Raw genomic sequence first — 15,183 nt, 5'->3', positions numbered from 1 at the left:
ACTCCTTCAGTCGAAATAGAACTGACTGCATTTCTCTGCAGGGCGCTGGTTTGAACACAACGGTCTGAATGACCTATAGTGTTACAATGGCTGTCTTCTCATAGCAACAGCTACCATATTACATTAATGTTTTGAGTACAAGTTGGTCATCCTCTGCCCATTGAATTCCAAACTGCATTAATTAAAAATTCTAATACCTTAATATAGGCTGAAATTATTTTCTCTCATTTTTCAGTGGTAAGCCTCATGAAGGAGATAAGTTCTTAGTTCCAGGTCCACCATCTTCTCCATTAAGGAAAGAGGAATTGGACAATCTGAGGTATGAATGCTTTCCTCTGCATTATACATTTTCTTTCTTATGACCCGAGGGTTTTTGAGTATCGCTGTCTTGGTCAGCATTGATTTCTATCCCTATGCTCAATGCTAGAGTCCTTTGAACTTAACGCAATTATGTGATGGAAGCTTTTTGCACATCAAGAACCCCAATTCGTGAATATTTCAAACATTTAACATAAAAATCTGTGCTGCAGTTGGCTGCGATTCTGTGAGAAAAGGACTTGTTTTTAACACATTGCAGTCAATTCCAGTTCAGGACAGATCTAGCTCGTTTTGCCACCAGTTTTTTCTTGCTGTCTCTCTGGATGCTGTCTGACCCGCTGTGATCTCCAGCATTTGTTTTCAGGTCTTTCATTCTGTAGTGTCTCTTGCTGTTGTCTTATGTAATGGAAAGTTGATTTATTCTGTATATAATTCCCGATGTTCAAGTTTCCAGTGACTTCAGATGACTTTCTCACCTCTGCCCTATCTAACTCAGCTAAAAAGGTGCAATTGAGCGTGGGGAAGAACAGAATGAGAAGTGTGCAGTTCGTTTCCTAAACAATCCGCTCCAGCCAAATGTTTACCAGAGCAGAAGTAACCCTCAAAAACTGCTCAAATAATGGGAGTTCTGTTGAAATTAATGACTATAGATTATAAATGCGATGAAATTCTAGAGCAGGCTTCAATTCCAATTTGAAATCCGCTAATGAATAGAGGAATAGGCTTGCAGACAGACAATGTAAAGTTTTATTTTCTGTTCTTTCAGATGTTCTATCCTGGCTGGCAGTGCATATGTTGCCCTTGCACTTGGTGACAACCTTATGGCCTTAAATCATGCAGAGAATCTTCTGCAGCAGACTAAACTGTCTGGGTCTCTAAAGTAAGTAACTAAGAAATATATTATGGAATTACATATAGGATTGTTAACTTTGCATATGAAGTAATTTGCTTATTTTAACTTAGAGATTTGGAGGACATATACATGAAATGAACAACATATGAGGAAAAGACCATTCATGCCTATCATGCTTGTGCTAGCTGTTATCCATTTAGCCCTGTTCAACTCTTTTCCCATTGCCATGAAAAAAATCAGACCATTGCATTCAAAGTGGCTCCCTGCAGAGCAATGTAGTCAGATACATTTTTCTTTCTGCATTTGTTCCTAGTGGAAAGAGTCTCAGTAATTGAGGGACTGAGGTAGGAGCAAAGTGGGCAATGATGCTTGTGGTATGTTCGGGTTCAGTCACTATCTGAGTTATAGTAGTAATGCACACTTGTACATGCAAGTTGTAGTCTAAACTATGGATAGTATCTGTAGTAGCTCCAACATTTTTCCAATCATATGGTTGAACAGGAATCTTAGCTGGTCTCACTGCTTTCCATCAGTGTATTAGAAAAAATTGCAGATTAGAAAGATACGGCTGTGTTGTGAACACATCTTTCTTGGCAATTAAGTTCTGGGGTGGCATTGAACCCAGAGTCTGTAGCTCAGAGGCCCACTGTGCCATGTGACTTCATCCATTGATGTGGAGATTGGTGTGCATCAACAGTGCCATTTACATGAGTCTTACATTTAGCTTGTTCCGTGCAGCTCTGGTTTATTTGATCTTGGCAGTAGTTAGGAGGGCAGTGAATGGAGTAATTTGTTTGACCTTTATGATCAACCTCTTATGTGGCTTACTCGAAACATGAGGATGATCTATCCTTCACAAACATGTGCATAATGGCCCTGGTCACACTTTATCTTTCTAAATGCTGACTGAATTCATCCTTTAATGTGTTCCTGGAATTTCCTCAAATGGCTATCTCCTCCTTGAACATATTAGAGCACTTTTCAACCTCCATTCCTTTGACATATTTCTCATTCTCAAAGGCTTTTGGATACTCCATAATACTGCATTCTTTTGACCACTTTCACTGTATTTTTGATTATGGACTGAAATAAGAAAAGGGCTTTTTTTAAAAGCCAAGGATTATGGAAAAGATATTGCAAGTTTTGAAAGCAGGCTACTAACACTTGTTGTGAATGCTGTTTTCACTGCTCTTGTTCAAACACCCTGGAGGAGGTTTACTTGCAGGTGAGCTGGAGCTAGGGGATATATGCAAAGGCTTTGGTGCTGACAGCATTCCCACTTAGTACTGAAGACTTATGCTCCACAACTTTCTGCTCTCCAAGCCAAGCTGTTTGGGTGCATACTGGGATCTAGCTAACAATGTGGAAAATTGTCCAGGTATGTCTTGTATAGACAGAGCAGCCAGCTACTATCCCACTCAGTTATCAGTACAATGATGGAAAGTGTCATCAACAGTGCTATCAATCTGAGCACATGCTCAGTGATGCCCAGTTTGGGATCTGCCAGGTTCCTGACTCATTACAGTCTTAGTTCAGACATGGACAAAAAAGCTGAGTTCCAGAGCTAAGGTGTTTTTGACAGTCATTAATATCAAAGCCACATTTGATCAAGTGTGGCCTGAAGGAGCCCTAACGAAACTGGAATCATGGGTATCTCGGGGCAAACTCTCTGCTAGTCAGAGTCAAACCTGGTATTTAGGAACATGGTTGTGGTCATTGGAAGTCAGTCATCTCTGCTCCAGGCCATTTCTGCAGTAGTTCTTGAGTGAGTGTGCTAGGCTCAGCCATCTTCAGCTGCTTCATCAATGATTCTGGATTAGTGGTGCTGGAAGAGCACAGCAGTTCAGGCAGCATCCAACGAGCAGCGAAATCGACGTTTCGTGCAAAAGCCCTTCATCAGGAATAAAGGCAGTGAGCCTGAACGTGGAGAGATAAGCTAGGGGAGGGTGGGGGTGGGGAGAGAGTAGCATAGAGTACAATGGGTGAGTGGGGGAGGAGATGAAGGTGATAGGTCAGGGAGGAGAGGGTGGAGTGGATAGGTGGAAAAGGAGCTAGGCAGGTCAGACAAGTCCGGACAAGTCATGGGGACAGTGCTGAGCTGGAAGTTTGAAACTAGGGTGAAGTGGTGGAAGGGGAAATGAGGAAGCTGTTGAAGTCCACATTGATGCCCTGGGCTTGAAGTGTTCTGAGGCGGAAGATGAGGCGTTCTTCCTCCAGACGGCTGATGGTGAGGGAACGGCGATGAAGGAGGCCCAGGACTTCCATGTCCTTGGCAGAGTGGGAGGGGGAGTTGAAATGTTGGGCCACGGGGCGGTGTGGTTGATTGGTGTGGGTGTCCCGGAGATGTTCCCTAAAGTGCTCTGCTAGGAGGCGCCCAGTCTCCCCAATGTAGAGGAGACCGCATCGGGAGCAACGGATACAATAAATGATATTAGTGGATGTGCAGGTAAAACTTTGATGGATGTGGAAGGCTCCTTTAGGGCCTTGGATAGAGGTGAGGGAGGAGGTGCGGGCACAGGTTTTACAGTTCCTGTGGTGACAGGGGAAAGTGCCAGGATGGGAGGGTGGGTCGTAGGGGGCATGGACTTGACCAGGTAGTCACGGAGGGAACGGTCTCCGCGGAAGGCGGAAAGGGGTGGGGAGGGAAATATATCCCTGGTGGTGGGGTCTTTTTGGAGGTGGCGGAAATGTCGGCGGATGATTTGGTTTATGCGAAGGTTTGTAGGGTGGAAGGTGAGCACCAGGGGCATTCTGTCCTTGTTACGGTTGGAGGGGTGGGGTCTGAGGGCGGAGGTGCGGGATGTGGACGAGATGCTTTGGAGGGCATCTTTAACCACGTGGGAAGGGAAATTGCGGTCTCTAAAGAAGGAGGCCATCTGGTGTGTTCTTGGCTTCATCAATGATGTTTATTGAAGATTGCGCAATGTTGAGCTCCATTGACGACTTCAGCATGAAGGTTAGTTAATATTCAAGTGCAACAGGAACTAGACAATACCAAGCATTGGGCTGACAAGTTGTAATAAACTTTGCACTGCACAAATCCAGGCAACTCCATTTCCAATAAGAAACAATCTAATCACCACCCCATGGCATTCAATGGTCTTACCATCGCTGATAACTCTTGAGAGTTATCTTCAAGATGCATTACAGAAGATCACCAAAGATCCTTAGATAGCACTCATACAACTTCCATCCAGAAGGATAAGGGCAACAAATACATGGAACACCAGCATCTGCAAGTTCCCCATCAAGTCACTTATCCCCAACTTTGAAATATATTGCCGTTTCTTTCGCTTGTTGGGCCAAAATCGTGGAATTCCCTCCCTAAAGGCATTGTGGGCTAGCTTACAGCATGTAGACTGCAGCAATTCAAGAAGGCAACTCTCACTATCACCTTATCAAGGGTGACTCAGACCGGGCGATAAATGCTTGCCAGTCAGCAATGCCCATGTCCCATAAATTAATAAAAACAAATGATGGCTGGCAACAAGTAGCTGATCGCTTTTATTTAATGGTGAGAGTTATTAATGGCAAAGACCTTGTGCCTGCAAGAGCAATGTACTTGATTCCCAAGCAGCTAAACAGCTTGTCAATGTGAATATTTAGTCAGAAGCCATTGTATCTCTGGACAGAGATGGTACTGCTTCCTCTTGACAGTTTAAAAAAATGACACTTCAAGTCAGTTTATTTCCCTTCCATATCAGTCTTTCCCATTACCTATAACACCAGTTGTTTTGTCTTATCTGTGTGTGAGGGAGTTTTATAAGGAGGTTAGAGTTTTAGCTTATAATTATGAACCACTGACATAACTATTTATATAGCTAGAATCTATTTATTTGTAATAAGTAGTAATCTTTGTTAAATATAGCAACCTGCTCTGTGCTTTTTGTCATCCGGGGTCTAAAATACAGGTAAATTGAGGCGTTTTGTATAATTTTACAAAATCTTTAACTTATATGATGACTCTGGAAATTCTGCGTTTGATTTCCAATGAGGAATAACACTTTGCACTTGGGTTTAACATGATCACCTTCATCCATAAATGGTGTTAACACACTTTCATTATCCTTTTTAGTTCTGTGCTTGCAGACAGCCTGATTGTTTCCCCTTGAGATTGCTGGTTTTCTGCCTTAACCCCTCTTATCCTTCCCAAATGTTTTTTTTGCTTCACCATTTTTACAGCTTTTTTATATATATATACTTTATTAAAATTTATTTTTCTGGGGAACACCCCTTTTTGATGTGAAATGCTTCAGAATGTTTTTCTATGTTACACTCCTATAAAAATGTATGTTGTTGAATGTTGAGTTGGAAGAGGTGGTTTGCAAATGAATAAAAGGAATCAAATAAACCAACTGCATGAAAAATGTGCAATACAACAAAAGAACATAAGAGCTAGGAGCAGGAGTGGACCATCTGGCCCTTCAAGCCTGCTCCGCCATTTAATAAGATCATGGCTGATCTTTTCATGGCCTCAACTCCATTTACCCACACTCTCACCATAACCCTTAAATTCTTTTATTGTTTAAAAAAAAATCTATCTTAGCTTTAAAAACATTTACTAAAGTAGCATCAATTACTTCACTGGGCAGGAAATTCCATAGATTTACAACCCTCTGGGTTAAGAAGTTCCTTAATTTAGTCCTAAAGTTGCTGCCCCTAATTTAGAGGCTCTGCCCTCTTGTCCAAGTTTCACCTGACAGTGGAAACATCCTCTTTATTTCTATCTTATCTATTCCCTTCATATTTTTATATGTTTCTATTAGATTCCCCCTTCATTCTTCTAAATTCCAGTGAATATAGTCCCAATCTACTCAGTTTCTCCTCAGAAACCAACTCCCTCAACTCGAATCAACGTAGTGAACCTCCTCTGCAGCGCCTCCAGTGCCGGTACATCCTTTCTCAAGTAAGGAGGCCAAAACTGAGCGCAATACTCCAAGTTTGGCCTTGTCAGCACCTATACAGCTGACTACTTTTAAACTCAATCTCTTTAGCAATGAAGGACAAAATTCCATTTGCCTTTCTAATTACCTCTTGTACCTGCAGACCAACCCTCTGTGATTCGTGCACAAGGATACCCTGGTCCCTCTGCATAGCAGCATGCTGCAACTTTTTACCAATCAAATATACTCCTACCAAAGTGAATGACTTCACATTTATTAGTGTTGTATTCCATCTGCCAGACCTTTGCCCACTCACTTAAATGTGCTGAACTTCATCACCATTGCTGTCTGACTTCACAGCTGTTAACTCACCAGATTGCTTATTTAACATCCAGAACTGGATGTGCAGAAATTTCCTCCAATTAAATATTGCGAAGACTGAGTAATTATTTCCAGTTCCCACTTCGAGTTCTGTTGCACAGATGTGGACTCCATCCCTCTCCCTTTATTTTTGTGTGGCATTTTTAAAAAGCAACTTCATAAATATTAGTATGTTAAGGATACCTGATTTTTTGTGTGTTATTGTTGTGTGGTTCAAAATAATTTCTTATATGCGTTATTTTAAATTGACATTTCAGACTGTGTTTATCTGTTTGTAATTGGGTTTAGGTTTCTGGGTCACTTGTATGCGGCAGAGTCCCTCATTTCACTGGATAGGATCTCTGATGCCATCACTCACTTGAATCCTGAAAATATCACTGATGTGTTCCTGGGAGTTTCATCAAATGAACAAGATCAAGGTGAATAATGTCTTGCTTCTGATTTACCCTGTCAGCTGCATTCTTTTTGTTGATTTCTCAGGAATGGATTTATTTGAGGACAATATTTCCATGGAATCATAAAACACTGGAGTGGGCCATTCTGTTGGCTCTTTGAATGCTGTCCCATTAGTCCCATACCTTGCTGTTTTACCAAAGTCCTACAAATCTTTTCTTTTATTGGAAAAAAATCCTTTTACAAGTTACTATTGAATCTTCCTCTACTCCCTTTCATGCAGTGGATTCCAGATAATCTATACCTTATTGCTCATAGGGAAAAACTCTATTGCTTTCCCCTTTTGCTAATTATAATCCTTCTACAGTGAAAGCAGTTTTAGTTTTGATTACTGTATCAAATTGTCTCGATTTTTGAATACTTCTGTACATCTCCTTCTAACTTGCTATGCTTTAGGAAGAACAGTCCCAGTTTTTCCGTCTGTCTTTGTAACTGAAGTTCCTCATCCTTAGTACCATTGTAGTCAGTCTCTCCACCCACTGCAAGACTCTTACATCGTTCCTAAAGTGTGGTCTTTGGAATTTGATTAATTGTAATTTCTTGAGAAAAGCTGAAGCAAGCTTTCATCATTGCTCAGATGCTTTCTGTGAATGTTTTTTCTATTATTTCTTATAACTGCTAAAACAGATTTACAAAAAAAGGAAAGTATTTGATGCTTATTAAATTGTTCAAATGCTGTTCAGAGTGTATCTACTAAAGTAATTGCTAATCCCCAATCTCAATTCTTACAGCAAGACCTGCAAATTTTCTCCTGCCCTTGTGATAACTGGTACTGGAAGACCATAAATTTGCAGTGAATGTTCATGAATTCTGGAATTGCTGCTAATAGTGCTGCCATAACCCAGTTAAACCCATTGCATGTACAACACCTCAATGATTGTAGTTCTTCTCTCACTTGTTGTGGAACCTTTACAGGTCATCCTCACCAGCTAGTGATACTCCGAGCAGTGCTCTGCCTCCACTTCTCTAACAGCACTCCACTAGACCCAGTGCTTCCCTTTCTCTCGCCTCCTTCTCCTCAATCCACTACATTGGCTAGTATTTTCCCTACTTTTATTATTCATTCTCAGGACTTGTTATTTATTACCCCTCCTTATTTCCCTTCAGAAGGTGATGTTGAAATGCCTGCTTGAACTACTGCAGCTCATGTGATGCAGCTACATCCACAGTGCCATGAGAGATGGCATTCCAGTATTTTAACCCAGTTTCAGTGAGGGGGCAGTCACAAAACTTCAAGTAATAATGAGTATGAGAGTTAGAGGGGAGCTTCCATGAGATAGTGCTGCCAAACATCTACTGCCTTTGTCATCTAGATGACAGAGGTGGTTGATTCGGGAGTACTATGGAAGTTGTACGTCCTATCATGATTTCAAAAGGCTACAATACTTGAATGAAAGTGTGTGCATTTTCTTCAGCTCCTGTTTTATTTCATCAATTAAATTAATGTTGGATACTTGGTAAGTAAATATAAATTGAGAGATCTTGGCTTTTCTTTCAGGATCTGACCGAGGGGAAAGTGAACAGATGGAGAACTGTAAGTATACTGTTAAAAATATCACATTTCAGAACAAAAGCAAAATACTATAGATACTGGAAATTTGGAATAAAGATTATTGGAAAACACCTATAAGGGAAACCTGTGGAAGAATGAAAAAGTTCCAATCACTAAATAGAATGTGGACAGCACATAGGTTTGGGCTTTGTTCTATTATTGAAGCAAAGTAGTGCTAACTTCCAGTTAAGCATTTACGACTGATTAATTTGGATGTCACTCCTGATGTTTTCTGGTTATTTTGGAATCTACACCATAAAGGACAGCATCAAAGAGTTAAAAGAAAAGCACCAATTTGATCTTTCTTCCTTGACTTCTTTTCAATATTTCTTCATATTTTCCTTAATGCTTGGAGATTGCATCTTTATTGCACTGTGTAAGTTGGTGTATTAGTTTATCCATCATGATACTTATAGAGTTATACAAACAGACTTTGCAGTCCAACTTGCCCACGCCTACCAGGCGTCCCAATCTGATCTGGTCCCATTTGCCAGCACATAGTCCATATCCTTATAAACCCTTCCCAATCATATACCTATCCAGATGCCTTTTACGTGTTGTAATTGTACCCACTACCGCCACTTCTAGCAGCTTGTTCCATCCACACACCACCCTCTGTGTGAAAAAGTTACCCTTCAGGTCCTTGTTAAACCATTCCCCTCCCATATTAAACCAATGCCTTGTAGTTTTAGTTCCCCCACACTAGGAAAAAGACCTTTGCTATTTACCATATTTATGTCCCTCACAATTTTATAAACCTCTATTAGGTCATCCTTCAGCCTTGAACACTTCCGGGGAAAAAAGCCTCTCCCTATAACTCAAACCCTACAGTCCCGGCAGCATCCTTGCAAATCTTTTCTGCACCCTCTCAAGTTTAACAATATCCTTCCTATAGAACGGCAGCAGAATTATACACAATATTCTAAATGTGACGTCGCTAAAGTCCGTACAGCTGCAACATGATACCCCAACTCAATTTTCTGAACAACGAAGGCAAGCGAGCCATACTCTTCCTTCACCACCCTGTCTATCTGTGACTCAATTTCAAGGAACTATGCACCTGTACCCCTTTGGTAACACTCCACAGGGCCTTACCATTAACTGTATAAGCCCTGCCCTGGTTTGCCTTAACAAATTGCAACACCTCAGATTTATCTAAATTAAATTCCATCTAACACTCCTTGGCCCGTTGGCCTCGTAATCATCTTCACTGTCCACTATACCACCAATTTTGGTGTCACCTGCAAACATACTAACCATACCTTCTGTATTTACATCCAGTCATTGGATTTTTATTTGGTATTTATCAAGTAGTTTTCTCTTGAGCCTAAAGAAGAGAGATTTTGTTTGTCTCAAGGTTGGAAGTCTTTTGAAAGTTGAGCTCAAGTGCCTCCAAGATCCAGAAGTTCCCTTACCCAAGGAAGGGTGCACTTACCTTAAAGAGAGTGTAGACTTATTCCTGATATGAAGGATTGTCCTGTGAGGAGAAGTTGAGCATATGAGACCTACATTTCCTGAACAATAAAGAATAATAGGATTATTTGATTGAAACAGAAATTTGTGTTTGACAAGATATATGTAAAGAGAATGTTACTCCTAGCTGTGGACTCTAGAACTGGATGACACACTCAAGGTAAGGGGGTTGGCCATTTAGGACTAAGTTGAGGAAAAATGTCTTTACTCAAAAGGTTGTCAACTTCCTTAATTCTCCATAGAGGTGTGGGTGCTTTCTCATTGAGTCTATTCATGTTGAAAACTGATAGATCTTTGCTACTAAGAGAATAGGGAAATAGTGCACGAAAGTGTAGCTGAAGTAATGATTTTAAGCATGATTTTATTGAGGTTCATGGAACTGAATGGCCCACTCCTTTTTCCTTTTGAGAGAGATTATTTGTGGTTCTGGATTTGGAATGTATTGTCTGACTTGGCAATAAATTTCAAAATGGATTTGGATAAATGTTTTTGGAAGAAAACATTACAGAGATACAGAAAAGAACAGAGCAATGTAATTAACTGGATTGCTGTTTGAAAGAGCTTACACGGACATTATGGGCTGAATGACCTCCTCCTGTGCAGTGCTGTTGTGATTTTAATGAGTTTTATTTTGTACATTTTAACAGCTGGCAAACAGATTCTGCAGTGTTACCCCAATTCGGTTTCATCTGCTTGTGCAATGATGCTCTTCAACTTGGGCAGTGCATATTGCCTACGTAGTGAATATGACAAGGCACGCAAATGTCTTCACCAGGTAAGATAAACAACTCTATGAAATATGGCTCTATCCATTTAGATTAAAGAATTGACTACATGCATGGATAATATACTGTCTTCTAATTACGTTGAGTCTGAAAAGTCAAAAGTACTGTTTTTTTGTTTCATGCCTTACATTTGTAGGAGATCAGGAATCCTTTGATTGACTAGCTGTTGACCATCTGTGCTAGTCTCACATTTAAATAACTAAGTATGTTGGAACTATTTTTCTTTAGAAGAGAGTCCTTGAAGTGTTTTTAATTCCTGATTTATTAACTGAATGGGGTGGCAATGCCCTGAGGTATTATTGCCAGACTATTAATCCAGAAATTTAGCTAATATTCTGAGGGCCTGAGTTCAAGTCCCACAATGGCCGATGGTGGAAAATGGATAAAATAAAATATATCTGGAATTAAGAACCTACTGATGACCATGAAACTATTGTCGATTGTTGGAGAAACCCATCTGGCTAACTGATATCCTCCAGGGAAGGAAATCTGCCATCCTCACCTGGTCTGGCCTACGTGTGACTCCAGACACACAACAATGTTGTTGACTCTCAACTGCCCTCTGAAATGGCCTAGCAGGACATTCAGCCTTGTCTCAAAAAAGGAATGAAACCAGACGGACCACCTGACATTGACCTAGGCACCAGAAGTGACATCAGCAGAAACAGCTTTGTCAGCCCTGCAAAGTCCTCCTCCGTAATATCTGGGAGCTATTGGGAGAATTGTCTCACATACTCAGTTAATCATACTAACAGACAACGTCCCAGGCATTGTTCCACCATCACCATTCCTGGTATGTCCTGTCCCACTGGTGCAACAGACCCAGGAGAGGTGGCAGAACAGTGGTGTATAGTCTAGAGGATGTTGTGCTAGGTGTCCTCAATATTGACTTTGGATCTTACCAGGTTAAACATGAAAACGTCCTGCTGGTTACCAAGTACCATCCTCTCTCGGCTAATGAAACAGTACTCCTCCATTTTGAACAACAGTTGGAGAAAGTACGTAGGATGGCAAAGGCATAAAAATGTACTCTGAGTGGGGATTTCAATATACGCCACCACCACTGTAATGAGCTCCTGACCCTCATTACAGTGCTGGTTCAAACATGAGGAGAGTGACAGCCCTTGACATCATGACCACAATCCACTGAGTGTGACATTGAGATGTCCTAGTAGCATTTGATTTAGTGGGTATCAGGAATAAACTCTGATTGGAGTCATGCCTAGCATGTAAGAAGATGGTCGTGGATTTTGGAGGTCAGTTGTCTCTGCTCCGGCACATCTCTGCAGGAGTTCCTCAAGTAATGTCCTTAGCCTGACCATCTTCACCTGCTTCATCAATGACCTGCCCCTCCATCATTAGGTCAGAAGTGGGGGAAGTTCACTGATTGTACAATATCTAGCACCATTTGCTATGACTCAGATACTATTAAAATGCAACAGGATCTGGACAATATCCAGGCTTAGGCTGATAAGTGGTAAAAAACACAAAAAATAACAGACAATGATCATCGCCAATAAGAGACAATTTAATCACCACCCCTTTACATTCAGTGGTGTTGCTATCATGAAATCCCCACTGTCAACATCCTGGGGGTTACTATTGACCAGAAACTCACTGGACTTACCACATAAACACAGTGACTACAAGGGTAGGTCAGAGGTTAGGAATACTGCAGCAAGTAACTTGCCACGTGATTCTCCATAGCTTGTCCACTGTCTATAGAGCACAAGTCAGGAATGTGATGAGATTAGCCTGGATGGATAAAACTCCAAGAACACTTAAGAAGCTTGATACCATCCAGGACGAAGCAGCATGCTTGATAGGCACCACATATACAAACATTCAGTCCCTCTTCCACCAACAGTCAGCAGCAGCAGTGCTCACTATCTACACAATGCGCTTCAGAAATTCATCAAAGATCCTCAGACAGCACTTTCTAAACCTGTGAACACTTCCATCTAGAAGGACAAGGGCAGTAGCTATATGGGAACACCACCACTTACAAATACCCCTGCAAGCCACTTCCCATCATGACTGAGAAACATGAAACTGTTCCTTCACTGTTGCTGTGTCAAAATGCTGGAATTCCCTCATTGAGGGCACTGTAAACCAACCTACAGCACTTCAAGCAGCAGTTCAAGAAGGGGCTCACCACCACCTTGTCAAGGGCGACTAGGGACAGGCAATAAATAGTGACTCAGTCAGCAATGACCACGTTCCATGAGTGAAGAAAATAAAATTCAAATTTCCTTTATAGATTTAAAAATACGTCTACCTCAGTCCTGTGACTGATCCATTGCAAATCCATGTTTGCTATCTATAATCAACCTGAGCCTGCCTCCTTATTTGTTTCTTTTTATCTTTAATCACAGTCTGCAATAATTTATCAACTTTCAGTGCAAGAATAATGTGTACTGTATATCACTGTTTTTGACCTCCTCAGACTCCAGACCTCTGTTGTGAATTTTGAGCAATCCCACTTTTCCTCTCTGGCTTTCAGTATTCGGCATTGCTCATCATCTGGACCTGGGATTACTTTTAGCACCTTCGTTCGCTGTTGTAGATATTCATTGTGTTACGTTTCCCTCTGCACTTTTTGTGGGGAGTATAGTAGTCTTAGGAAGAAGTAAACATTCAAGTTTGTTGTGATCTTTAGTGAGTTTTGAGAAGATTTAGAAGTTTGCTCGCTGAGCTGGAAGGTTAATTTCCAGACGTTTCTTAACCATACAAGGTAACCTATTCAGTGAGTCTCCAGACGAAGCACTGCTGATGATTCCTGCTTTCTATTTATATGTTGAGATCTTGTTAACCATAATCTCACTTGTTGTTTATTTTGATTAGTAAATCAAATGTTCCAGAGCTGGGTGGGGGTAGCAGACTGCTTGCATCCTGGAAGGCAAATCTGATTGTCCATCGAATCAAAAGGGTGATAATTAGATTGTCTCTTGTTTGCTCATTGCCTGGGATTTTTGAGTTTCACACTCTGATGGGCACGTGACAAGAAATGCCTGCCCCACAGACTGCAGGTCAGTATGCTCGGGTGGTGCAGAGTGGGACCTCTGACACTTAGTGAGAAGAATTACCACCCATGAGCTGCTGTCCAATCTGTTTGACAGCATCAGTAGTGCTGGGAGTGTCAAGAGCTCAGTACTGGGTACTGCAGGGACAGGAAGCTGTGCCAGGATCAACGCCTCAATTGAACCCACAGCCAGGTAGATTAGGGGCATTGGCGATTGTGGTTTGACCACCTGAGACTTTTGGAGAGGAGATTGGATGGGTGGTGTTTAAGATCCAGTTAGGGGAGAAGGAAGATGGTTACTGTTTTCTGTGGTGGGAAGAGAGCCAATCAGCCTTTGGGTGAAAACATTATTCCTTAAATTCCCTCTAAACCTCTTACCTTAAATCTATGGCCATTGATCCCTCTTCTAAGTGAAATGGTTTTCGTATTCTACACTCTCTCTATCTGTTCTGTTCTGTAATTTTGTGGACCTCAATCAGTTCCTTTTGGCCTCTGATCTAAGGAAGACAACTACCTATCTAGTCTCTCTCCATAGCTGAAATGCTCCAATCTGGGCAAGATCCTGGTGATTGTACTCTGTACGCTCTTTATCACAGTTTTAAAAGACTTCTGTTACATTAGCAGCAAGTGACTTTTTAAAAATGTGAATAGTACAGGTAGAGACATAATAACTGAGGTACATATACGTTACCAGAAAACACTTCATAAAGTGCTGCAGATTTCTCTTATCCCCTTTATCCTTTACTGAAGAAGAATCTAACTGTAATAATGAATAATCACCCATTCTTATGTTGTCTTTTGTTTTTACATTGCAGGCTGCTTCAATGGTTAATCCCAAAGAGATCCCTCCAGAAGGTATCCTATTGGCTGTGTACCTTGAATTGCAGAATGGTAAGTTCACATCTAATTATTTAATTAGATTTAAGATATTGCTTTGTAATTAGAACATGCATAGGGAAAGATTGTTCCCTCTTAGCCTCATTCAAATAAGTATTTGTTTTGTGAGTGTGTACAGAAACTTTACCTGTGGGTGAGGTGGCAAAAAAATAGGTGGGCACAAATGTCCTGTTTCGGAGAGATCAGTTACAAATTAAAGTTTGCTAACATATACAAATCCCAACTCTTCCCAAATGGCTGGGCAAATTAAATGAGGCAGATTCTTCTACCTATGTGGAGGCAAATTTGCCTTTTCCCAAGCTCTTTTGATAGAAATTCCAGCCAGTGAATTGGATGACATTCCTGGTTCTCAGCGCGCGCACCCCCCCCCCCAATTGAGGCTGCTCCTTTTTGCATGCTCCCAGTCATCAGCAGAAGTTGTTGTATGCTGATACATTTAGCAATATTCTATTTGGAATGGACAATCGGTTGAAGAATCTGTATAATGACTACCATTGAGAAAGCATTTTTAACCTAGTAAAACATGCTATGGAATTTAACAAGTAACAAGTTAAGTTTTCAGGTCT

At 41.1% G+C, this 15,183-nt stretch overlaps 1 protein-coding gene across 2 annotated transcripts in view; it reads left to right on the top strand.

The window, feature by feature from the left end:
* The window catches only part of cnot10 (CCR4-NOT transcription complex, subunit 10), a 34,567-nt gene that overhangs the window by 17,355 nt on the left and 2,029 nt on the right, over positions 1-15,183 (top strand). For both annotated transcript variants that reach the window (XM_060822977.1, XM_060822976.1), the window contains exons 13-18: positions 236-319; positions 1,085-1,198; positions 6,724-6,854; positions 8,387-8,422; positions 10,561-10,688; positions 14,536-14,611. In XM_060822977.1, coding sequence (XP_060678960.1) covers positions 236-319; positions 1,085-1,198; positions 6,724-6,854; positions 8,387-8,422; positions 10,561-10,688; positions 14,536-14,611 — 569 coding nt within the window. The remainder of the gene's footprint in view (positions 1-235; positions 320-1,084; positions 1,199-6,723; positions 6,855-8,386; positions 8,423-10,560; positions 10,689-14,535; positions 14,612-15,183) is intronic.

Source organism: Hemiscyllium ocellatum, chromosome 4 (genome assembly GCF_020745735.1).
Source record: "Hemiscyllium ocellatum isolate sHemOce1 chromosome 4, sHemOce1.pat.X.cur, whole genome shotgun sequence".
NCBI classification, from domain to species: domain Eukaryota; kingdom Metazoa; phylum Chordata; class Chondrichthyes; order Orectolobiformes; family Hemiscylliidae; genus Hemiscyllium; species Hemiscyllium ocellatum.
Note: the sequence above shows the minus strand (reverse complement) of the source record. Positions and strands in the feature narration are given on the sequence as shown.